The sequence below is a fragment of the Gopherus flavomarginatus genome, chromosome 2 (genome assembly GCF_025201925.1).
Source record: "Gopherus flavomarginatus isolate rGopFla2 chromosome 2, rGopFla2.mat.asm, whole genome shotgun sequence".
Taxonomy (NCBI): domain Eukaryota; kingdom Metazoa; phylum Chordata; order Testudines; family Testudinidae; genus Gopherus; species Gopherus flavomarginatus.
Window position 1 is genome coordinate 186,283,360 of NC_066618.1, and position 18,858 is coordinate 186,302,217.

At 39.9% G+C, this 18,858-nt stretch overlaps 1 protein-coding gene across 2 annotated transcripts in view; it reads right to left on the reverse strand.

The window, feature by feature from the left end:
• The window catches only part of JARID2 (jumonji and AT-rich interaction domain containing 2), a 344,692-nt gene that overhangs the window by 53,387 nt on the left and 272,447 nt on the right, over positions 1-18,858 (reverse strand). For both annotated transcript variants that reach the window (XM_050941573.1, XM_050941574.1), the window contains one exon: positions 10,813-10,989. In XM_050941573.1, the coding sequence (XP_050797530.1) occupies positions 10,813-10,989 (177 nt within the window). The remainder of the gene's footprint in view (positions 1-10,812; positions 10,990-18,858) is intronic.

Genomic DNA, 18,858 nt, shown 5'->3' on the forward strand with positions numbered 1-18,858 from the left:
GCCTTGCATCCTGATGCCAGGGAGCACAAGACTGCTCCCTCCCCTGTTGCGCCACTTCTCTGGCTGGGCTCACTGAAGCCATGTAGTCAGGTTCCCTGGGCCCTGGTGCACAATGCATCCTTAGTAGGATTGCCAGTTTTGGTTAGATGTATTCCTGGAGGTTTCATCCCATGACATAATCTTTAATTCCTGGAGACTTTAGGGCAATCCTGGAGGGTTGGCAACCCTAATACTTAGGGTTTAACCCCTTCCTGCCTGTTCTGGGTTATGTTGGTGGCCAGCAGCAGCCTGGAGGTGTTAGCTGCCTTTCCTTAGTGTGTGGGCAGGAAGTGACTAGCTGCCCTTTTTTTTTGGGGGGGTGCGGGTGGAGAGAATGAGTTTTGGCAAAACACAGACCAGGTCATTCCCCCCTCACAGCTGGAAGCAGCTCCTGTCCCTTTGCTCCCACAGAGGGCAGAAAGGCTGCTACTGGCCACATTCCGGTGTGAACCCTGGCAGAAATCGTGCGCGGGGGGCACGGGGGGGGGGGCAGATATGACCCTGCTGTCAGCCACACACCCCGCCCCTTTGAGTGGGGGGCAGGGGTGTGTGGGGGGAATGTCACCATTCCCGTGTGACCCCTATAGCCTTAAAGATAAGAAGGTAAATAAAAGGGACTCAGTCAATTAGATGTTAATTTGAACATCTGTACTGCATCGTTCTGACTGATTGCCGTAGAACTCGCTTGTATACCAGTAATTTTACCAAGTGTCCAATATTCAGCAGAGAGAAATATGGTCACCCCCTATTTATAGTCAGTTTCTAATCAGTTTTCTGGAGTTACACTGTTGGGATTAAAAACACTATAGGAGAATGGTGTTGCTTTAAAAATAATTGTTTCCACTGGAATTTTTAAAAATTATGCAAGTGTTTCTTTGAAGAATATTCTAGTAATCAAACAACAAAAAAGGCTGTTGACTCAAACTGACTCAACAATTTCCCTTTAAGGTGTTTTCTTAGAGCAAACGTGCTGCAAATAAAAAAGATTCCTTGATTAAGAAAGAAAAGGAACTAAAGAGATGAGAAAATTAATTACTTTAACACAAAGATACTATTTAGAACATATTTTATAAGAGATTCTGGGCACACACCCCTAACTACTAGTGTTATCTGTTTGAAACACTTGCTTATGCGAATTAAATGAAATGCTTCTCCTAAAATGAAAGCTGCACTACAGCTTTTTCTCCTCAGTAAACATGACGCACGCTTGCTATGCTTTCCATTAGATCCAGAAAGGGGATTTCAGATCCACCTACACATGTTCTCTATTACTTTAAACAACAAACAAAAACACACCCTTAGTGGACAGAATGATGTGCTTCTACATCTAGATTGCCTCAGTGGTGACTGCTTTCCCTCCCCCACCCACAGCACATGTTCAATGTGTCACGAATGGAGTGGTTATTTGGATTATTTACCAGGTTGGGTTGTGGTGGTAACATTCAAGAAAATGAATGTAAAAGTTTGAGGTCAGCTGGGTAACTTCATTCTTACATCCTCTGCACCTCCCATTTCCTGGGGCACAGAGCAAGTGGAAACTACTGTTATACCAAAAAATATTGAAAGGATGATCTCAGGATTAACAGCATCAGACTGAGACGCAGAAGATCTGAGATGAAATCTTGCTGCCACTGAAGTAACTGCAAGTTTTGTCACTGACTTTGACGGAGCCAAGATTTCTTCCCTGGTTTCTATTCCCAGCTCTGTCACAAACTTCCTGTGTGACTTTGGGCAAGTCCTCTAGACTCTGTGCCTCAATCTCCCAATTTGTTAAACGGGGGTGATAATACATCCCTTTCTCTTAGGAGGTGTCAGGAGGATAAATTTATTCTTACTTGTAGTGAGCTCTAAGATCAGACAGAAGGCACTATGAAAACGCTATATATTAACCAAAGAGGATTTTGCAAAAATACTGTGGTTTTTTTTTTTTTTTAAATGAGATGCATTACACACACAATGAATTTTTAACTCTGTTAAACATGGATTTCCTGACTGGATGCAAGTGCATTTTTACTCAGTGGGAACAAACTGGGTTTACTGCATACATGGTTCTGCACACACAGAACCATAAGTCAAAAGATAAGTTTTCTGCATCCCGTTGCCATTTTATATCTGCAAATTACCAAACAAAAAACATAGCCAAAAGGTCAAATTGTGCACACTCACTCTCTCTCTCTCTCTCTCTCTCTCTCTCTCTCTCTCTATATATATATATATGAACAAGAGACAAAGTATATTTTGTACTCAACAGATCATTAATTATAAGTGTCGTGGGAACCTTGCCAGTTTTACCCGTCTGAGTAATTATCTTTTGTCTTAATTTGTAAGATTCTTGAAAGCGGGAGAGGGAGAAGTAGGAGAGAGGAAAAATATATTCATTCTCACAGGAAAAGCTTAAGCCCTGAAAACATAATAGAAAAAAGAAAACTGGATGCAAAGCAGTTCTAGTCATACCGTCCCTAATTAAAACAATAATTGGTATCAGCCTCTTTAAAGATCACTATTAATTTCTTTGAACAACACTAAGAACTGGTATTGTGCCCATATAAAAAACACTACTCTAATAATGATTACAAGTAAGTATACCTATTTATATACCAACCTCTCAAAGTTAAATTAGGCTTTAACGCTAAAAAAAAAATCAAACATTTACAGTAAACATAAAAATTCTCATTCTGATCTCACCAAGTGAAAGTGAGAAGTAAATCCATTCAAGTTAATGGAATTACACCAGTGTGAATCAACATAAATGAAATGGGACTCTGGCCTGAAGTGCTGACAAAAGGTCATTTCTATGAAATTATAAAAGTATCACCATATGAGAAAAATAATTAAAGGGGAAAATCATATTGTCAAAGTGTCTTTGACTAGAAGAAAGCAACATACAGTTTTCTTTTTCTTAGGCAAGTGCGATACTACTGAGATTAAATCTCATTTAAAACAAGCCAGCTACTAATTCCTGGTATCTGGCTGTCTGTTTTGAGAAGTAGGAAGGTCATACCTTTACAGCTTATCTAAACAAAACTGAATATACATATTTATTCATTACAGTGACAGTGTCTGCCACCCCAGAAATACTCATCTGCCTGCTAGCTAAATTTCTGCTTTTCTTATACACCTCTACCCCAAAATAACGTGATCCGATATAACACAAATTTGGATATAACGATAACGTGGTAAAGTGGTGCTCGGGGTGGGGGGTGCACCCTCTGGTGGATCAAAGCAAGTTCGATATAACGCGGTTTCAGCTATAATGTGGTAAGATTTTTTGGCTCCCGAGGACAGCGTTATATCAGGTTAGAGGTGTAGCAGTTTTCTTACTAAGTGTACTCTCAACTGAAAGTATGGAAGAAAAAGGTTTCAGTCTTTAATTGTGTTTTTAGAAAACAACTTCAAGGAAAAACCTTTTGGAGTCTTTAATTATTATGCTATTATAAGCAAGCAGGTCTGTTCTCCTAAAAGAGACTTCAGTTAAAAAGCAAGTAAGAGAGAGAACTATCCCCAAGCAATAATAACCTCTATAGGCAAATTATTAAAAAATGCATATAATTTCAAACAAGACGGCTCAGAACCATTTAATCTGATGGATCTGTCAACACCTATACTCAGAATACTGTTTCCCTAAAGCAGTTTGAGAAACATATGGAGTGCTTGCAACTCCCTCCTCTAAGTCAGTGGTGATGACCAAATGTGCGAAGGAAACAGAACCCTTAACTCAAGCCTTGTCTGTACTGGGGTTTTTAAGCCATTGGTATAGCTGCACCGGTGAAGAGCCTAGGGTACATGATTTTCACAGGTGCAGCATGATTTGTACCAGCATGGCTTCCCCTGGTTCAACTCTCATGTTTGTATTCTGAGCATACGTAGTCACAGAAAGGTTCAGATACGATGACTTTCGGCTGTTGTGTCTGAAACCTGCCCCACTACAAATTGCACTGCACTGGTGTAAACTGTGTCCACACTTGAGGTTTGACTGGTACCACTACAATGGTGGCTCAAAACCCCATTACAGATAAGGCCTCAGTTCTTCTCATTACTGGGGATAAATTACAGTTGAGAAAAATTGCCACTTACTGAGTTTTTAAAATTTACTGCACTTTTTGCAACACTTTTTCTAAGAAAAGTCCTTAAAAACTAAACACATACCCAAGTTTGCTAAGCCACAGCCAGCCACCAGAGCTGCTTTGTACTGTATATGAGGATAGCTAAACTCAGTCTTATAAATATTTAAAACACTAACTAGTTAGGATCAAGCTACAGCTGGCTCTTTGTATAGAGCTTTCCCTCACAAACACTGCTTGGGCTTATCCTACCCTATTTTTACACTTGAGATACTGTATGAATGTATTGGGATGATTAGTGGGAAACCTATTTGTGGCAGATTCTCCTATGCACCAGTATTTTGAGGATAAGGCAATGTGCAGCAGAGCCTGTGCTGCATTAATAAAATGAATCTACACATTAATATAATTGTATTTAATAAATAATAATTATATATATAAAATCAGGAGGGGAACAGGGGTAAAAAGGAGAAGTTTTATTTTGGAGAGGAAAAGGGAACCTCAGCAATTTCCTGAACAGGAGCTAGATATTCAGATGCACACCTCATATCGTTACATACATCTCTCCCCAAACACGATAATAAATACAAATTGACTGCCTGGTACTAATTCTGCATTATTATACAAAGACACCCTCCCCCCTCGCAGAAATTCATTTTTAAGTCAGTGTGTCTGAAAACATTCATTTGGCTCCCAAATAGCCTTAAAGGACCAAACAATTTTAAAAGGTTTTTCCCTCCTGCATGAACTAGAGATGTTGGATATTCACCCAAATCTGACTATTTTAAAGCATTGTCACAAGTTTTCTTTAGGTGCCATATATCTTCAGAGTTGTACTGAGCATTTCTCACAAACTCACTTTCTGACCCCACAAATTCTTCTATGTCGGTTTAAGGAGGTACTTACTACATCATCGGATGCTGAACTGAATAAAATAGGATGGCATTGTTGTACATGTACCTCAACCCTAGCTCAACTTTATCTAAACTGTAGGTGCACAATTCCATGGTAAGATTTCTTGCTGAATTCTACAAGTTAAAAGGCAGTTGTAGTGGATTATGCTGTAAGTTTCTTGCAGCCAATTATGTCATTTAAAACGATGTGTAAATAAGTATGTGGTGGGGGAGAGGGAGGAATGTTAATGATGTAAAATATTTTTGTTTTTCAAACCTTCAAAGCTAAAATGCAGAGTTTTGTCCTATTCTAGCACCTACCTCACTATTCAACTCACCTATCCATCATGACCAACAGATGTCAAAAGGGTCTCTCATCAAGTAGCGAGTCCATATAACATTAGCCCATGTGAGGTAACAAGTCTTTCATTCTTTTTCAGTTTCAGGCTCCCCTATTCCTTTCTTCAGGTCATGAGGCTTTTCGGTAGCTGAGATACAAGAGTCCCAAACTGTTGTCTAATTTGCATATTTAGATATGCAAATTACTGCAGAACTGGTAATTTTCATATTACAAATATTTTTGCAGAAAAATTATATGTGCAAAAATATGTTTATTGCAACAATTACTGGTTCTTTGGTATTTCGACAAAAGGCTGCAAATCGTACAAATAAGTGACAACTCACTCTCTAGGCTAGCACCCTGCCTCTAAAATATTCTTGTTCTATACTGGGGAAAACAGATATGTTTCTATGGCTTTTTTTCCCCTTGCCAAGACAAATCCAATTGGCTGTGATAGAAGTTGTACCTAGGGTGACCAGACAGCAAGTGTGAAAAATCGGGACGGGGGTGGGTGAGAAATAGGCACCTATACAAGACAATGCCCCAAATATCAGGACTGCCCCTATAAAATCGAGATATCTGGTCACCCTAGTTGTACCTCATGCATATATTCTGAAACATAAAATTCAATGCAGAACAAAACTGAGTAGCATAATTTGCATTCAACTACACATTCAGGATTCCCATGCAAACATTCAGAAACACTGACATTCACAAGTGATGCTACTTATGGCATAGCTCACAGGAACAATACACTGAGTGATGCATTGAAATGAAGAATAAATAAGCACCCCCTGATCTCTTACAGGGAATTTGTTACTACGAGTCTATATATGTACGGAGAATCATTTTGCTAAATTACCCACTGCAAATTGAGAACTGAAGTGTTCTTTATTTAAAAAAAGAAAAAGAAAACACTGAAGAAAGAAGCAGGATGCCCTAAAATCCAACATAGTATTTGCAGTGATGTCTCCTTGCCTAATCAACATTAAGAGTGAAAATGTATTTGCCAGAAAGGTTTTTAAATGTGACCCTTCCAAGAATAGTTTTTTTCTCCTCTGCCCAAAAGCCCTAATAGTAACAGTTTTACAAACCATATTCTAGACACATTTCAGAACATGGTTTATAACGGTTTTGGATACTGTTAGACCCAGTTTGCACTGGCCAAGGAAACAGTTTTTAATGGAGAAAAGTTGAGCTTGGATGACTGAAGCATACTGAGAACAAAAGAGACCTTCACAGATAAGGGAGCGCCACATTCACAGATCTCTCCGTTTTTGACAATTTTTTTTAAATTGAGGTCAGAAATACGGAATCCTGAAATCTTTACAGTTGAAGAAGTTAGCCAATCACTACTTTAAGCTTCTTAGTCTGCTACAAGAGAATTGTGATTCTCCCATTTTGGGGAGTTTGCAAACATTTTACAAGCACTGCGCATCTAGGCACTGCCAATTATGGAGGTATGTGCTCAAGGTCAAAATGAGTGAATGGTTCAGCTGAGATTAAAATTCAGTCTCCAGAACTTCTGTTCTAACCACTGCAACACAGAAACTCCTCTGTTTTCCATAAGTTAATGCTGAAATTCACCACAAAATTCTATAATATATATCAGGAAGCCTGAAGTTAAAAGGCAACCACATGATTTTAAAAGAATAGAAAGACCATTGATGCACATTCTATACATCTATTTCAACCATTTTAAAATACTATAACAGCAAGAGTGATTTTTTTTTTTTATTCTCACTAAAGATTCATCTGGTCTCTTAGCTAGTAAGATAGTCTTTGAAGTCATCTGCAGAGTGGAAATCAAGTGATTCAATTGATTAGTTTTTAGCTTTCACCATTTTAACCCTTGGAGTGAATCCTAAAGCAATTAAAATCACTCTGACTGGGAGCTCAATGCCACATTTAGCTTTAGGGCTTACTCGAAACATTCCCCCCACACACACACAAAGATCCACACAATGGAGGGGAAAAAGTCATTGGTATTTTTCAATTTGGTAGAGATTTTACAAACTACATGTAGCACTTGTTTGTGCTTTAGTCCATGAACATGCGATTTACAAGAATTATCACTTTTATTCTATGTTACTATCCACAAGCAACTATAAATTCTCTCCTTTAGAGGAAATGCTGCTAAGCTCATATTAACCAATCTGCTCTTTTGTCTGGCTCATCTTGCTGCTACACATTCAAAAATAAATTAAAGTTCCCATAAACAATACTAAGACAAACTGTATCTGGTGTGCATGGTGACAAATTACTCCACAAGATGCACCTGAAACTGTACAAAGGACTCCTTTTCACCAAATATTAATGTCTGACCAAAACTAAAAGCCAGGAAAAGACTCCATTATCATCATCCAAGTCTGTAACAGGGGCTGCTGCAAACTCATTTTAACATCTGCTAGACTCTCCTCATATCAGTTAGTGGTACCAACTTTTAAAAGCACAGCTCCACCATTTTCCCTCGTGGCAACTGCACCAATCTCTCAGAAAACAGTTTAACCACAAAATTATTGCTGCCTGCACTTTGATATTGCGTCAGGGACAATGCCGATCATACTACTGCATATTTCTCTCTCCACTCTAGCATGAAGGTTTGGGAGGGAAGGTGGAGGAGGAAACACTTATCTCCCTATACATTCTCCTACTTTATATCACAGCTAGATATTCACAGTGTGATGGAAATACCAAGGAAGTGGGACAATAACAATACATGTAATAGTGCAGCAGGGTAGGAAGAGAGAAGCCAATTTACTCATTCCTCTAATACAAGTAAAACTAATTCACACGTATAAAAGTTTCTAATGTGTGTATATTTTCTACTTAGGCAACACCACAGAACAAAAAGACTCCACAGTTTACAAAAACATACAAATAGTCTGTAAGAACTGAGTATACAACACATCACATTACTGCTACAGGCCAGTACAATCATAGTGGTAAATGATCATGTTATCCTGGAAATTTAAGAGGCGTCCTGTATTTATTAGGAAGCAATTATTTGACTCTATCTAATGACACTAATCAAACTTTGAACCTTTGCTGCTTTATGTCATAGCAAAGGTTTAACATTTTCAGGCCTATAGTGTTTGTCGACACATAGTACTGTAAAAACAAGACTTTAATGCATTAAAAATTGACTCTCATGCTAGATTAAGCTCAACTGGGGCAGCCATTCCCATCTGCTTTTGCGTGTGGTCTCATTTGAAACAGACAGACACAAACCAGCAACAAATATGACAGACACTGAAAACTTAAGGAATTCTCAAACAAGGTAGCTTTTAATACATAAACCACCTTCTGGGGGAGATTATGTTTCATCACCTTTGACAAAACATTTCACATAATCCCTCATGTACTATATAAAGGTCTTCAGCATAACTATTAATGCATAAGCCTCACTTATATTGACTCTGATTAGTGATGAAGAGTATCAAATCAATATTAAGAGTGAAAATAATTAACATTATACCCCCAACTGAGGGTTCAGGTGTGTCTGGTTCCAAGCTAATTTCAAAGTGGCTGCACTTCAGGGAATTCTCAAAGAAAATGTGCTAATGTACAGTAACCGTTCTGGCACAACATAAGCAGCATGTATTTAAAGCCCTGCATCTTACAGAGCAGATAATCTCATTTGCACTATGCACAATTCTGTACTTGTTAATTCTGCACTTTGATGCAAGGTGTAAAGTTTGGATCCTACAATCAAAGGTGTTCAGATTCAGGCCTTTTACAACACTAAAATTGTTGCTAAAAACTTGTGAACTGTAGTATGGCCAGGTATCCTCTTCCCTTCTATTTCTGTGCAACTAGCCCAAAAACAGAGAAATAAACTTATAACCATCTTAAGTGAAGGGTAAGAAACACAAAGTGCCACACCTAAAAGAAGGCCTAATAGAGTATACCCAGAAACTAGTGCCCTGGGGGGGGAGAGGGGGCGCGGCGGAGGGGTTCCACTGGTTTTGTGACCAGGTGGGTGGATGCATGCATGAGGGAAGGCAGAACATGCAGAAACTGAGAACACACAGAAGAGAGTGACAGACAGAGGCAAAAAGCAAGAAAACCAAGAAACAGCCTGTAAGCATAGTGTGGTCCTGGAAAACAGCTAGAAGGAAGATGTTTGGGTCTGATGCTAGCTAATGAGGCTTGGGTGGCAAGCTACAGAATTGCTCCTTTTGTTCTTGGTTCCTCCTGCTTTTGGAGAAGCAGAATTTTGTACAGTCCTTATAAATAAACCAGACTGCACCAAGGTACCAGACTCCATCAATTTCTACTTCCAACCAGAACAACCCCCGAGTCCTGAACTTTGACTAGCTGCTTGGGTCAAGAAGAGGCAATACCACCTTTGATCCTACAAACAGTTCCTCATAAAGAAAACTCTTGTGCAAAATAGGAATGAGATAGCAAGAAGCAAAGAAGCCTGGATCTCCTAGTGTTTTCCTCAGAAGGAAGAAAGAGCAAAGAACCCAGGTGCAGCCAGCAATGGCCACTTCCATCGTCCCTGGAAAGCCGGCTATGACAAGGAGTTTGTGCCCTTCTGCAGAGAAAAGGGAAAGGATCCAGCAGACATTGCAGGGTCAACTCTTCATAGCAAAGAGCTATTGTGGATGGGAATTGGGAATACAGAATGTGTTTATTGTGGTGAACAGCCCTGATTTAATATAGGGCAATGCTGACGTCTATTGGACCATGTGGGCTTTGGTGATAGTGGGACATGGCCGATAAGGTTCTTTTCATCCTGGCTAGTAGGCTTAGTCCTGAGGTTAGTAGGTGTTGAGTACATGTTGTGGTGACACACACCGATTAGTTTATCTGGATATGACTGACAACCATAAGAAAATAGATTGTGACTAATGCACAGCTGATGATATGCAAATAAATAAATAAAATGTAGGGGTGAAGTCCGATGTTACTGACAAGGCTAACACTGCAGCTTAGAAACTCAGCTGCAACAGTTTCTAAGCTGCAGCGTTAGCCTTGTCAGTAACATCGGACTTCACCCCTACATTTTATTTATTTATTTATTTGCAACATCTAACATTAAAAATGCTCCCTCTTGGATATATTTTGGTAACATTTATTATTTTTGTTTTTATATTTAAATTAATAACATTAAATTATTCCAGATTAAATATCTAAGTAAAGGCAGCTAGGAAATGCCAAACAATAGCATCAGGGATTAGCAAAACTGTTTTCACCATATAGCTCTAACCAGCTCCCTGGCTACTCATTTGTATTTCTCCCACAGACCGACAGAATTGCAGCCTCTAGACAGAAGCTGGATAAAAGGGAAGATGCAAACCATTTTCATAGTATGGACAGTATCAGTTTTCTCCCAGATGTGAAGTCACTGCAGGGTTGAGAATATAATTCAGTTCTTAGAATTCTTTACGAGGCAGTGTCCCCCGCAACCCCCACCCTCTCTTCTCAACTGTATGCCGCAGGAAGACAGACAGAATGATTTAGGACCTACCATGCCCATTTGGAACATGCTTGTGTGTTTTTCCTTTCCTGGGGGTTGACTGGCATGAAGATGAAGCATTGTTTGTGGCTGCCTTTGTATCCTCTGTCTCCTCGTCCTCTTCTTCATCCTCCTCCTCATCCTGAGAGCTTCCAAAGTATACCATGTTGCTGGGCAGCGCTGGAGAACCTGATCATTATGAAGAAAAGGCTCATTAATGTCATTCCATTATTCCTCTGAGCTACCAGCATTAATCACAACCTAATTTAGTGTTAAACATAGCGGAAAGAGGAGGTCAGACTAATGCATGCCTTCAGTTTTAGTAATGCTATTACAAAAGGGATGTATACAAAGGCCACACTTCCAGACTCTATTACTAAGTTAAAACAAAACAAAAAAACAAAAACAAAAAAGAAGTTATTCCTAAAAGCCCAGATTAACAGTCCTATTTATTCAACAAAACACTTAAGCACATGCCTAAAGCTGAGCATGTCTCTAAGTGCTTTGCTGAACAGTGGTGGTCTTAGCCATGTGTTTAAATGCTTTGCTGAATTGGGGCCAAAGAGTATGGATAAACTAACCCATAGGCCAGGAACACTTTGAAGTAATAATACTTAGTATTTATAGTGCTTCCCAGCTGTAGATCTCAAAGTACTTTACACAGATGGGTTATTGTCTCCATTCTATCGATAGAAAAAAACAAGGCACAAAGAAGTCTACGTAACTTGCCTGTGTTCACCCAGCAGGTCAATGGTAGACAGTGGAATAGAATCAAGATGTCCTGATTCTCTGTCCACTACCCAGTCTTCTGGCTATGCTCCCTCCCAGATCTCCTATGTGACATAAGATGTGCCATCTCATTTGACTTGCACACAAAAGGACAAATATTTTTAAATGTACCGATCAGTAAGAGACATATGAGAAATAAAAAGTGCAGTGAACAACAAGCCAGGATTAGATTTTTAATGAATACCCTGGCACAGCATTTCCTTTGTGTGTGTGTGTAATGTGAGTGTATGGGGTTTTCTGTACTACTCAAGGATACAGGATTGTCTCCCTCTAGTATCTACTTTACCATACACAAATACTATTGACGCCTAAAGAACAACCTCCCATATTCCACGTTAGAGGCGTGATCTTGAGATAAGAGAGTCCCCAGTAGGGACAGATGCCCAAGGGTATTCTATGCAGCTATGCACACAAAGGTTTATTGGTGTTCCCAAAAAAAATCTCCATGGAAATGGAGCTTATTAATGTACTCCTGTCCTATTGATAAATAAGAGTGGAAAGTTCTGCAGAGCTGCAAAAAGTAGTTTACCATTTGGTCTGAGAGATCTTCCGCAAACCCTTTGGAGCTGCGATTATGCTTGTTTAATTTTTGGTGCCTTGTTGTTCATTTGTTGTGACTTGCTGTAAATTGCCACGTAGTTTCTGCACTATATAAACGATGCATTGTTATAAAAACCTACAGTTTATTTGAGTTAATACTTGGGTTTAATATTTCCTGGCTCAACTGGACATCAGGAAAGTGTTTCTCACAACACAAATTATGTTCGAAGGGGATGAGGAATCTATACAAAGTATCTGTGACGCCTTGGAAAGAGTGGCTGGAAACATCAACCTTGTGTTGAGGATCACGTGATTAGCTCTACAACCTTGGTCTCCTCAGAAGTAAAAATATATTTTGGGATTTGACTGCTCAGCAGTTCTGAAGGCAACTTGTTTTCTAGGAAGAAACCCTATTTCCTCTGTTGGGCCTCACCTAACTACGTCATCATCAGAGTTGGGAACAGCAGCAAGAAACACCTGCTTCCAATAGCAAGAGTAGCCCTAAGAGAATCTGTAGGGGGCCTGCCACCTGTATCCTCTACAAACATTTCTGGCAGAAGCCAAAGAAGAATCACTCCTCTCCCCAAAACAGACGAGAAGCCGAGGGGCAGGGAGTAGCTGCTCATGTGGGGAGAAGGTGGAGAAGGTGAGTATGGCTGTCAAGACGCCAGGGCTTACAGCACTGAAGACACCCGGGCTTTGACCATACATAGCAGTCTCTGTCCTCAACTTCTTTAGCAACCCTTGCATCTGCTGTGGGAGGGCACCAAGCAGCTACTTTTCTCCCTCCCCAGCAGCCTTACCCGTAACATGAGAAAAAGGCGGTGAGAGCACAACTAGGGTACCCTCTTGGCAGTGGATCAAGACCTGTAGCAAGGGGAAGAGCCTGAGGTCAAAGGCTGCTACATAGGACCACACAGACGGAAGCAGTTAAGTGGGTTCAGCTGCTCACTTCAGCTTGCTCTCACTCCCCCTATGTACCCATCTCCTCACCTCCCACCCAAACATCTCCTCTTCACTTCATCACTATACACATGTGTCTCCACATCTATTCCGGTGGGCATGGTGATTTGCTCATAGATATCTGCTAGACTAGAGACAGCACAGGTGATGCTCTCTCTTCCTTACGGCTGAGGCTGCCTTTAGAAGCAAGAGCTAAAGCCCTGCCTGGTGGCAGCCGGTGCTGTCCCTGATACCACTTAGTGGCCAGGAGCATGAGGTAGGTAGTACCAGCAACACCCAGCACAGGATGGGCTTTTCTCTGCAAAGAGATTATAATATTATGTTACGCGCACACACACACACACACACACACCTCTCTCTCCTGGTCTACTGCACACCGTGACCATCACATTTCTACAGAATGAGGATCAGCAAAAACAGGATTCCAGATGTGCTTGAAAGCATGAAAATTGAAGCAGCTAACAAAAAATGAATAGGACATTTTTCTGCAAGACAGAAACTTTCTGTCACACCATAAGCAATCGTCTGAAGAAGATGAGAGGTGCTGGGAGGGAAACAAACAATTCCTTTTGGACTGGCCCAACTCTTCTGCAGTGACTGTCTCAAGGATGCAATAACCCTAGGACAGTTCTGAATGAAAAAGACATTCCTCCTTTCTCTTCCCTCCACACTAGTCTGCAGTGTGTATCCAAGAATTACTGGCTCTGCATGTTGTGGCAACTCACTCCATGAAATCAGTTTCAAGGACCACTAGCTTGATGCCATCACCACACAAACCCTGGCAGGAAAACAAAGTTACTGTACATTCTGAGATGCCAGTTTTCAAAAATGTAATAGCTGCTGCCTTCATTGATTCAATTTAATGCTCAAAACACACCAAGCTATGAAGCCTGTAAAATTTCAGAAGAAGGAGAATACCGAAAGAAAGTCAATTAGCAAAGACAGCTTTTAAATAAAATAAACAAACAAACAAACAAACAAACAATGCACATTTTACAAAAACAAAAACAGAGGTGGCTGAATATGAATACCCAAATCCACATGCACCTCAAGCTTTTAGCAGTTTGGATCTGGATCCATATGTTATTGATCAGTCCCACATTTACTGTGCGTTTTTCCTCTTTGATTACAGAACAGGCAAACTGTTCTTCAGAGAAGAAATTAAGTCTAACTATATGTGAACACAGTATCTAGCAGTGTTGATAATATAATAGCAATAATAACCCCACTTCAGCTCAAAGCTCATTATTGTAGAGTACAAATTTGCTCTAAAAAGGAGGGAAGGGTTAACCCATGGAGAGCACAGCTATAGCCATCTTTCTTGGCCCCATTCATTCTATTAACATGCCATCTCTAGTTGGAACACTTTAATTATTTTCAGTTGCGAACTGTGAACAACAAGGGTTAAACCACATTCCTCTGACAGCTGAGACTGGTTGGGGAGTATACTTCCAGCCCAGGCGGTCACCCATCCAAGGACTAGCAGTTTCCAATAATACAGTAGAATTGCACTAATTCTCACTTCACTAATCTAACAAGTCTAAAGTATAATACATCAGAGAAAACCTACTGTTCTCCCCCATCTTTCACCAGAGATTTATTAAGGTGACCTGCAAAAAAGAAATAAAAGAACTTATGCGCTTTTTAGATTTATTTTTTAATTTACTATTATGTAGAGAGAAGGCAGACAAGGATTTTCATTTTTAAATTAGGAAGAGGTTTTTTTTTTCCTGCTTACATTAAACATTCAGGTTCTGTCTAGGCTAGAAAACACGGACTTTTCTACACCTAAGATTGACCTGGTTTGACTTAAGGTGTGATTTAAAATCAGTTTAGTTAAACAGATACAAAAGGCTCTTATGACCCCTCTTATTCTGATTTAAATCAGGTTTATTTCAGCTGAGTATATCAGGAAACAGTTTAAAGAGATAAACCACTCTTAAGCCAAAGTATCTCCCTAGTACTAAACTCCGCTTGCAGAATCTTTCTCCCCGGCAAGATATGGAGTCCTGCAAACAATCTTCCTTTGCAGGGGAGCCTCAATCTGCTAATTACTGTGAAAAATAACAATTGCCTTATCTTCACTAGGATTTTGCCTTGCGTTAACTTAGCATACCTTTTTTCCTACTGAAAATGGGTCATGGGTTTGCTGTTCTCAGGTTTCCACTGGAAAAATAAGCATGACAGAAACTTAAATGACTAAAATGTTTCTTTCAAAGAAAGAAACAGCATCCACCCAATCAGATGCCCACAAGAGATATTTTACAGGAATTACTTTATGCGAGTTTTAATTGATCATCATTATGTTAACAGTGAGTTCTGTCTAGCAATTTTCTGGATATTTTGTCTTTTACTACAAAAGGATTGCAAACAACAGACTCTGAAGAACATAAGAATGGCCATACTAGGTCAGACCAATGGTCTATCCATCCCAGTATCCTGTCTCCTACAGTGGCCAAGCTTTGGGAGTGTGCAAAAGAGGCAACTGAAGTGATCCACCCATCTTCCCTTCTCGGCTTCTGACAGTCAGAGATTTAGGGTCGCTCCAAGCACAGGCCTGAATCCTTGTTCATTTTGACCTAAAAGCCACTGAAGAGCCAATCCTCCATTAATTTATCTAGTTCTTTTTTTTTTTTAGCCCATTTATACTTTTGGCCATCACAACATCCCACAGCAATGAGCTCCAAGTTAATTGTGCATTGTGTGAAAAAATACTCTCTCCTTTCTATTAAACCTACTGCCTATTACCTTCATCAGATGACTGCTGGTTTTTGTTTGGTGGGGGAAAAAAGTAACATTTCTCTATTCACTTTTTCCACACCATGCATGATTTTATAGACCTCTATCATATTCCTCCGTAGTCACCTCTTTTCTAAGATGATCAGCCCTTATCTTTTTAGTCTTTCCTTAATGGAAGTTAGTCTGTACCCTTGATCATCTTTGTTGTCCTTCTCTGAACCTTTTCCAGGTCCACTATATAGTTTCAGAGATGGGGCAACCAGAACTTGACACAGTATTCGAAGTGTGGGCACACCATGGATTTATATAGTGGCATTATGATATTTTCAGTCTTATTTTCTATCCATTCCCCAATAGTTCCAAGCATTTTGTCAGCCTTTTTGACCACTACTGTGCATTGAGGTGAAATTTTCACAGACTCCAAGATCTCTTTCAACAGCTAATTTTGAACTCATCTCTTCCGGTTCTTTTATTAAAAATGAGCTAAATGTGTTTTCAGGTAATCTGCCAACATCTGTGGTTTCACAATTACATTTCTCTCTTTCTTGTAAGTGTTTTCCTCCTGTCTGATGTTCTGTGAAAGATCTACACAAAGGAAATTGACTATATAGGGGAAACAATGAAACTGACTATACACAAAGTGTTGCCTTCTTTGTACAAGTAAAGAAGCTAATTGTTATTTAATCTCTTTCAGTTAGAGTCATCTTAAGTGTTATTTGTATAACAATAGGAATAAAAAAAAGTCATACGGAAGTTTGATTTTTAAATTATGTATTTCCTTTAAAAATCCTCAGCGCAAAATGTTGAAAAAATGTGCACATTTTTTCATGTGCAAAACTTAGGCCATCTCTACACTGCCACTTTACAGTGCTGCAACTTTCTCACTCAGGGGTATGAAAAAACAAACCCCTGAGCACTGCAAGTTTCAGTGTTGTAAAGTGCACTAGTGCTGGGAGCTGCACTCAAGCTGGTAGCCACTCCCCTCGTGGGGGTGGGTTTGTCACAGCGCTAGGAGACCCAGCGCTGGTGCCACAACTACACAGCCACGTTAAAGAGCTGCCATGGCAGCGCTAACGTTGCTCATGAAGACATGCCCTTAAGCTTGCATATAATTCAATGTGCATATGTAAGTAGGGGGTTTTGAACTCGGCCAGCTACCTACACTACTTGCACACACCTACGCTGCAACCTCAGAAGAAAGTGGCTGATGCAATAGAACAAATTACTCTCTTTTTGGCACATTTAAAAGAAAAATGTGAGTATTGATATTTTTTATTTGTGGAATGTTCAATTCCCCTCCCCTCAAAAATAAAAAAGATACTGTTTCCTATGAAATTACAAGCATTTTTGCCTCAGATTATATAAGAGCATTAACAAAGCTGAAAAAAATCCATGAATTTGGGTCAGAGCTATGGACTCAGGAGTATGGAAAGAGTGTTTTGCCAAAAGCAGTATTTTGTTACTCTTCAAAAATTAGCTGGCAGTGTTTCTGCAATGTTTACTGAAGTGCAAACCAAATGTTTTCATCTGGGCAGAGATCAAATTGTGGTATGTTACAACCACAACAGAAATCATTTCAATCCAACAGCCTTCTCTCTAATTTGGGCTGCGGTTTCTGTAAAATTGGATTCTTCTTCCTCAATTATTTACACAGACTCCCTCTTAAGCCCCCTTCTCTTATTTCTTCGAACAATTAAACATAGCCCAGCTGTGCTTTTGAAAAACACTAAAACAATTTAAGCCGTCACAGTGATTTAAGAATGAGGCAGGTCAAGGTATGTGCGCCTTAAGCCTGACCCAATAAATATGTGGCATGCCAAATACTACACTATTGGCTTTTTGTGAAGGTTTGGTTTTTCCCTGCCTTTGACATAAGGCCCCATTTTGATGCAGCATACAGGTGGAAAATCTTGCCTTCTGAATAGGGCTGACATGCCTGCACCTCTGTGCTAAATATACAGGGCACAATTCTCATTTACAATAAGGCCTTCTTTATGCTGCTCTGGCAGGCAGTGTAAATGGTCCTTAAAGGGAGAGTAAACTTAATTTATACCCATATTTTATGGCCCTTTTATACTGTGAGGGTGGCATAATGGAGCCTTATTGAGAATCAGATATGTAGCCTCCAAAGGGAAGAGCAACTATATTTCATTTATTTAATTCCACATGCAGGAATAATCAAATGGGACAGAGAGTTCTCTGGTGCCTGAATAACTTGGAGACGTGTATATCCAAAGTGTGCAAGTGAGGCAAAGAGCACATATGCACACTGCCCTTCAAATCATGCTCCCTCCATCATCACTGAACCATGAACTGCCAATGTTATAGCTAAGACATACAGCCCAATTTCTCCTTTTTTCCTTTTAAAGCAGCTTGTGAAAGCAGTGGAGCATGGGACAATTGTTTATCCTTCGGGAGAAGGGGAAGGGAAAGCTAGAGATCAATGGAAATTTTCAGAACAAAAATAATTGTAATCTTTCTGGTAGATGAGAGAGACACACAGACACAAGGTAGGAAGTAGGATACTGGACGGTAAAAAATAAACAGGGGGACTTGTATAAGATTTCTTATCTGAAGATCTCAAAGCAGTTAGAGCAATTTTACTCCAACCTCTATGGTTGAGCAATTTCTCTCTCTCATTCACATGCGCGCGTGCACGCACATGCACACGCACACGCGCACACACACACACACACACTTAACACTCCTTCCACCATGATCAGATCACTATGAACAGGATTTGGACTTCAGCTACAGTGCTACCAAGACTGCTCTCCCTGATGATTCCACGAATACTAACTGGCTATTTTATGCAGGAGAAATATCTTTGTTCCATCATCAACCTCTCTCACTGCAGAAGTGCAGAGCAACTGCTTGTGCTTGGTTCAAAATCACGCACAGCTGCCAGCATTTTTCCCTCCAAGGGACAATTCAACAAAAATGTTGGGATTCTGATAATTCACAAGATCCTCGGCTGCCAGAAGGTTTTACTTTCTCATGAACTGTAGGTTATTTAACTAGTGACTC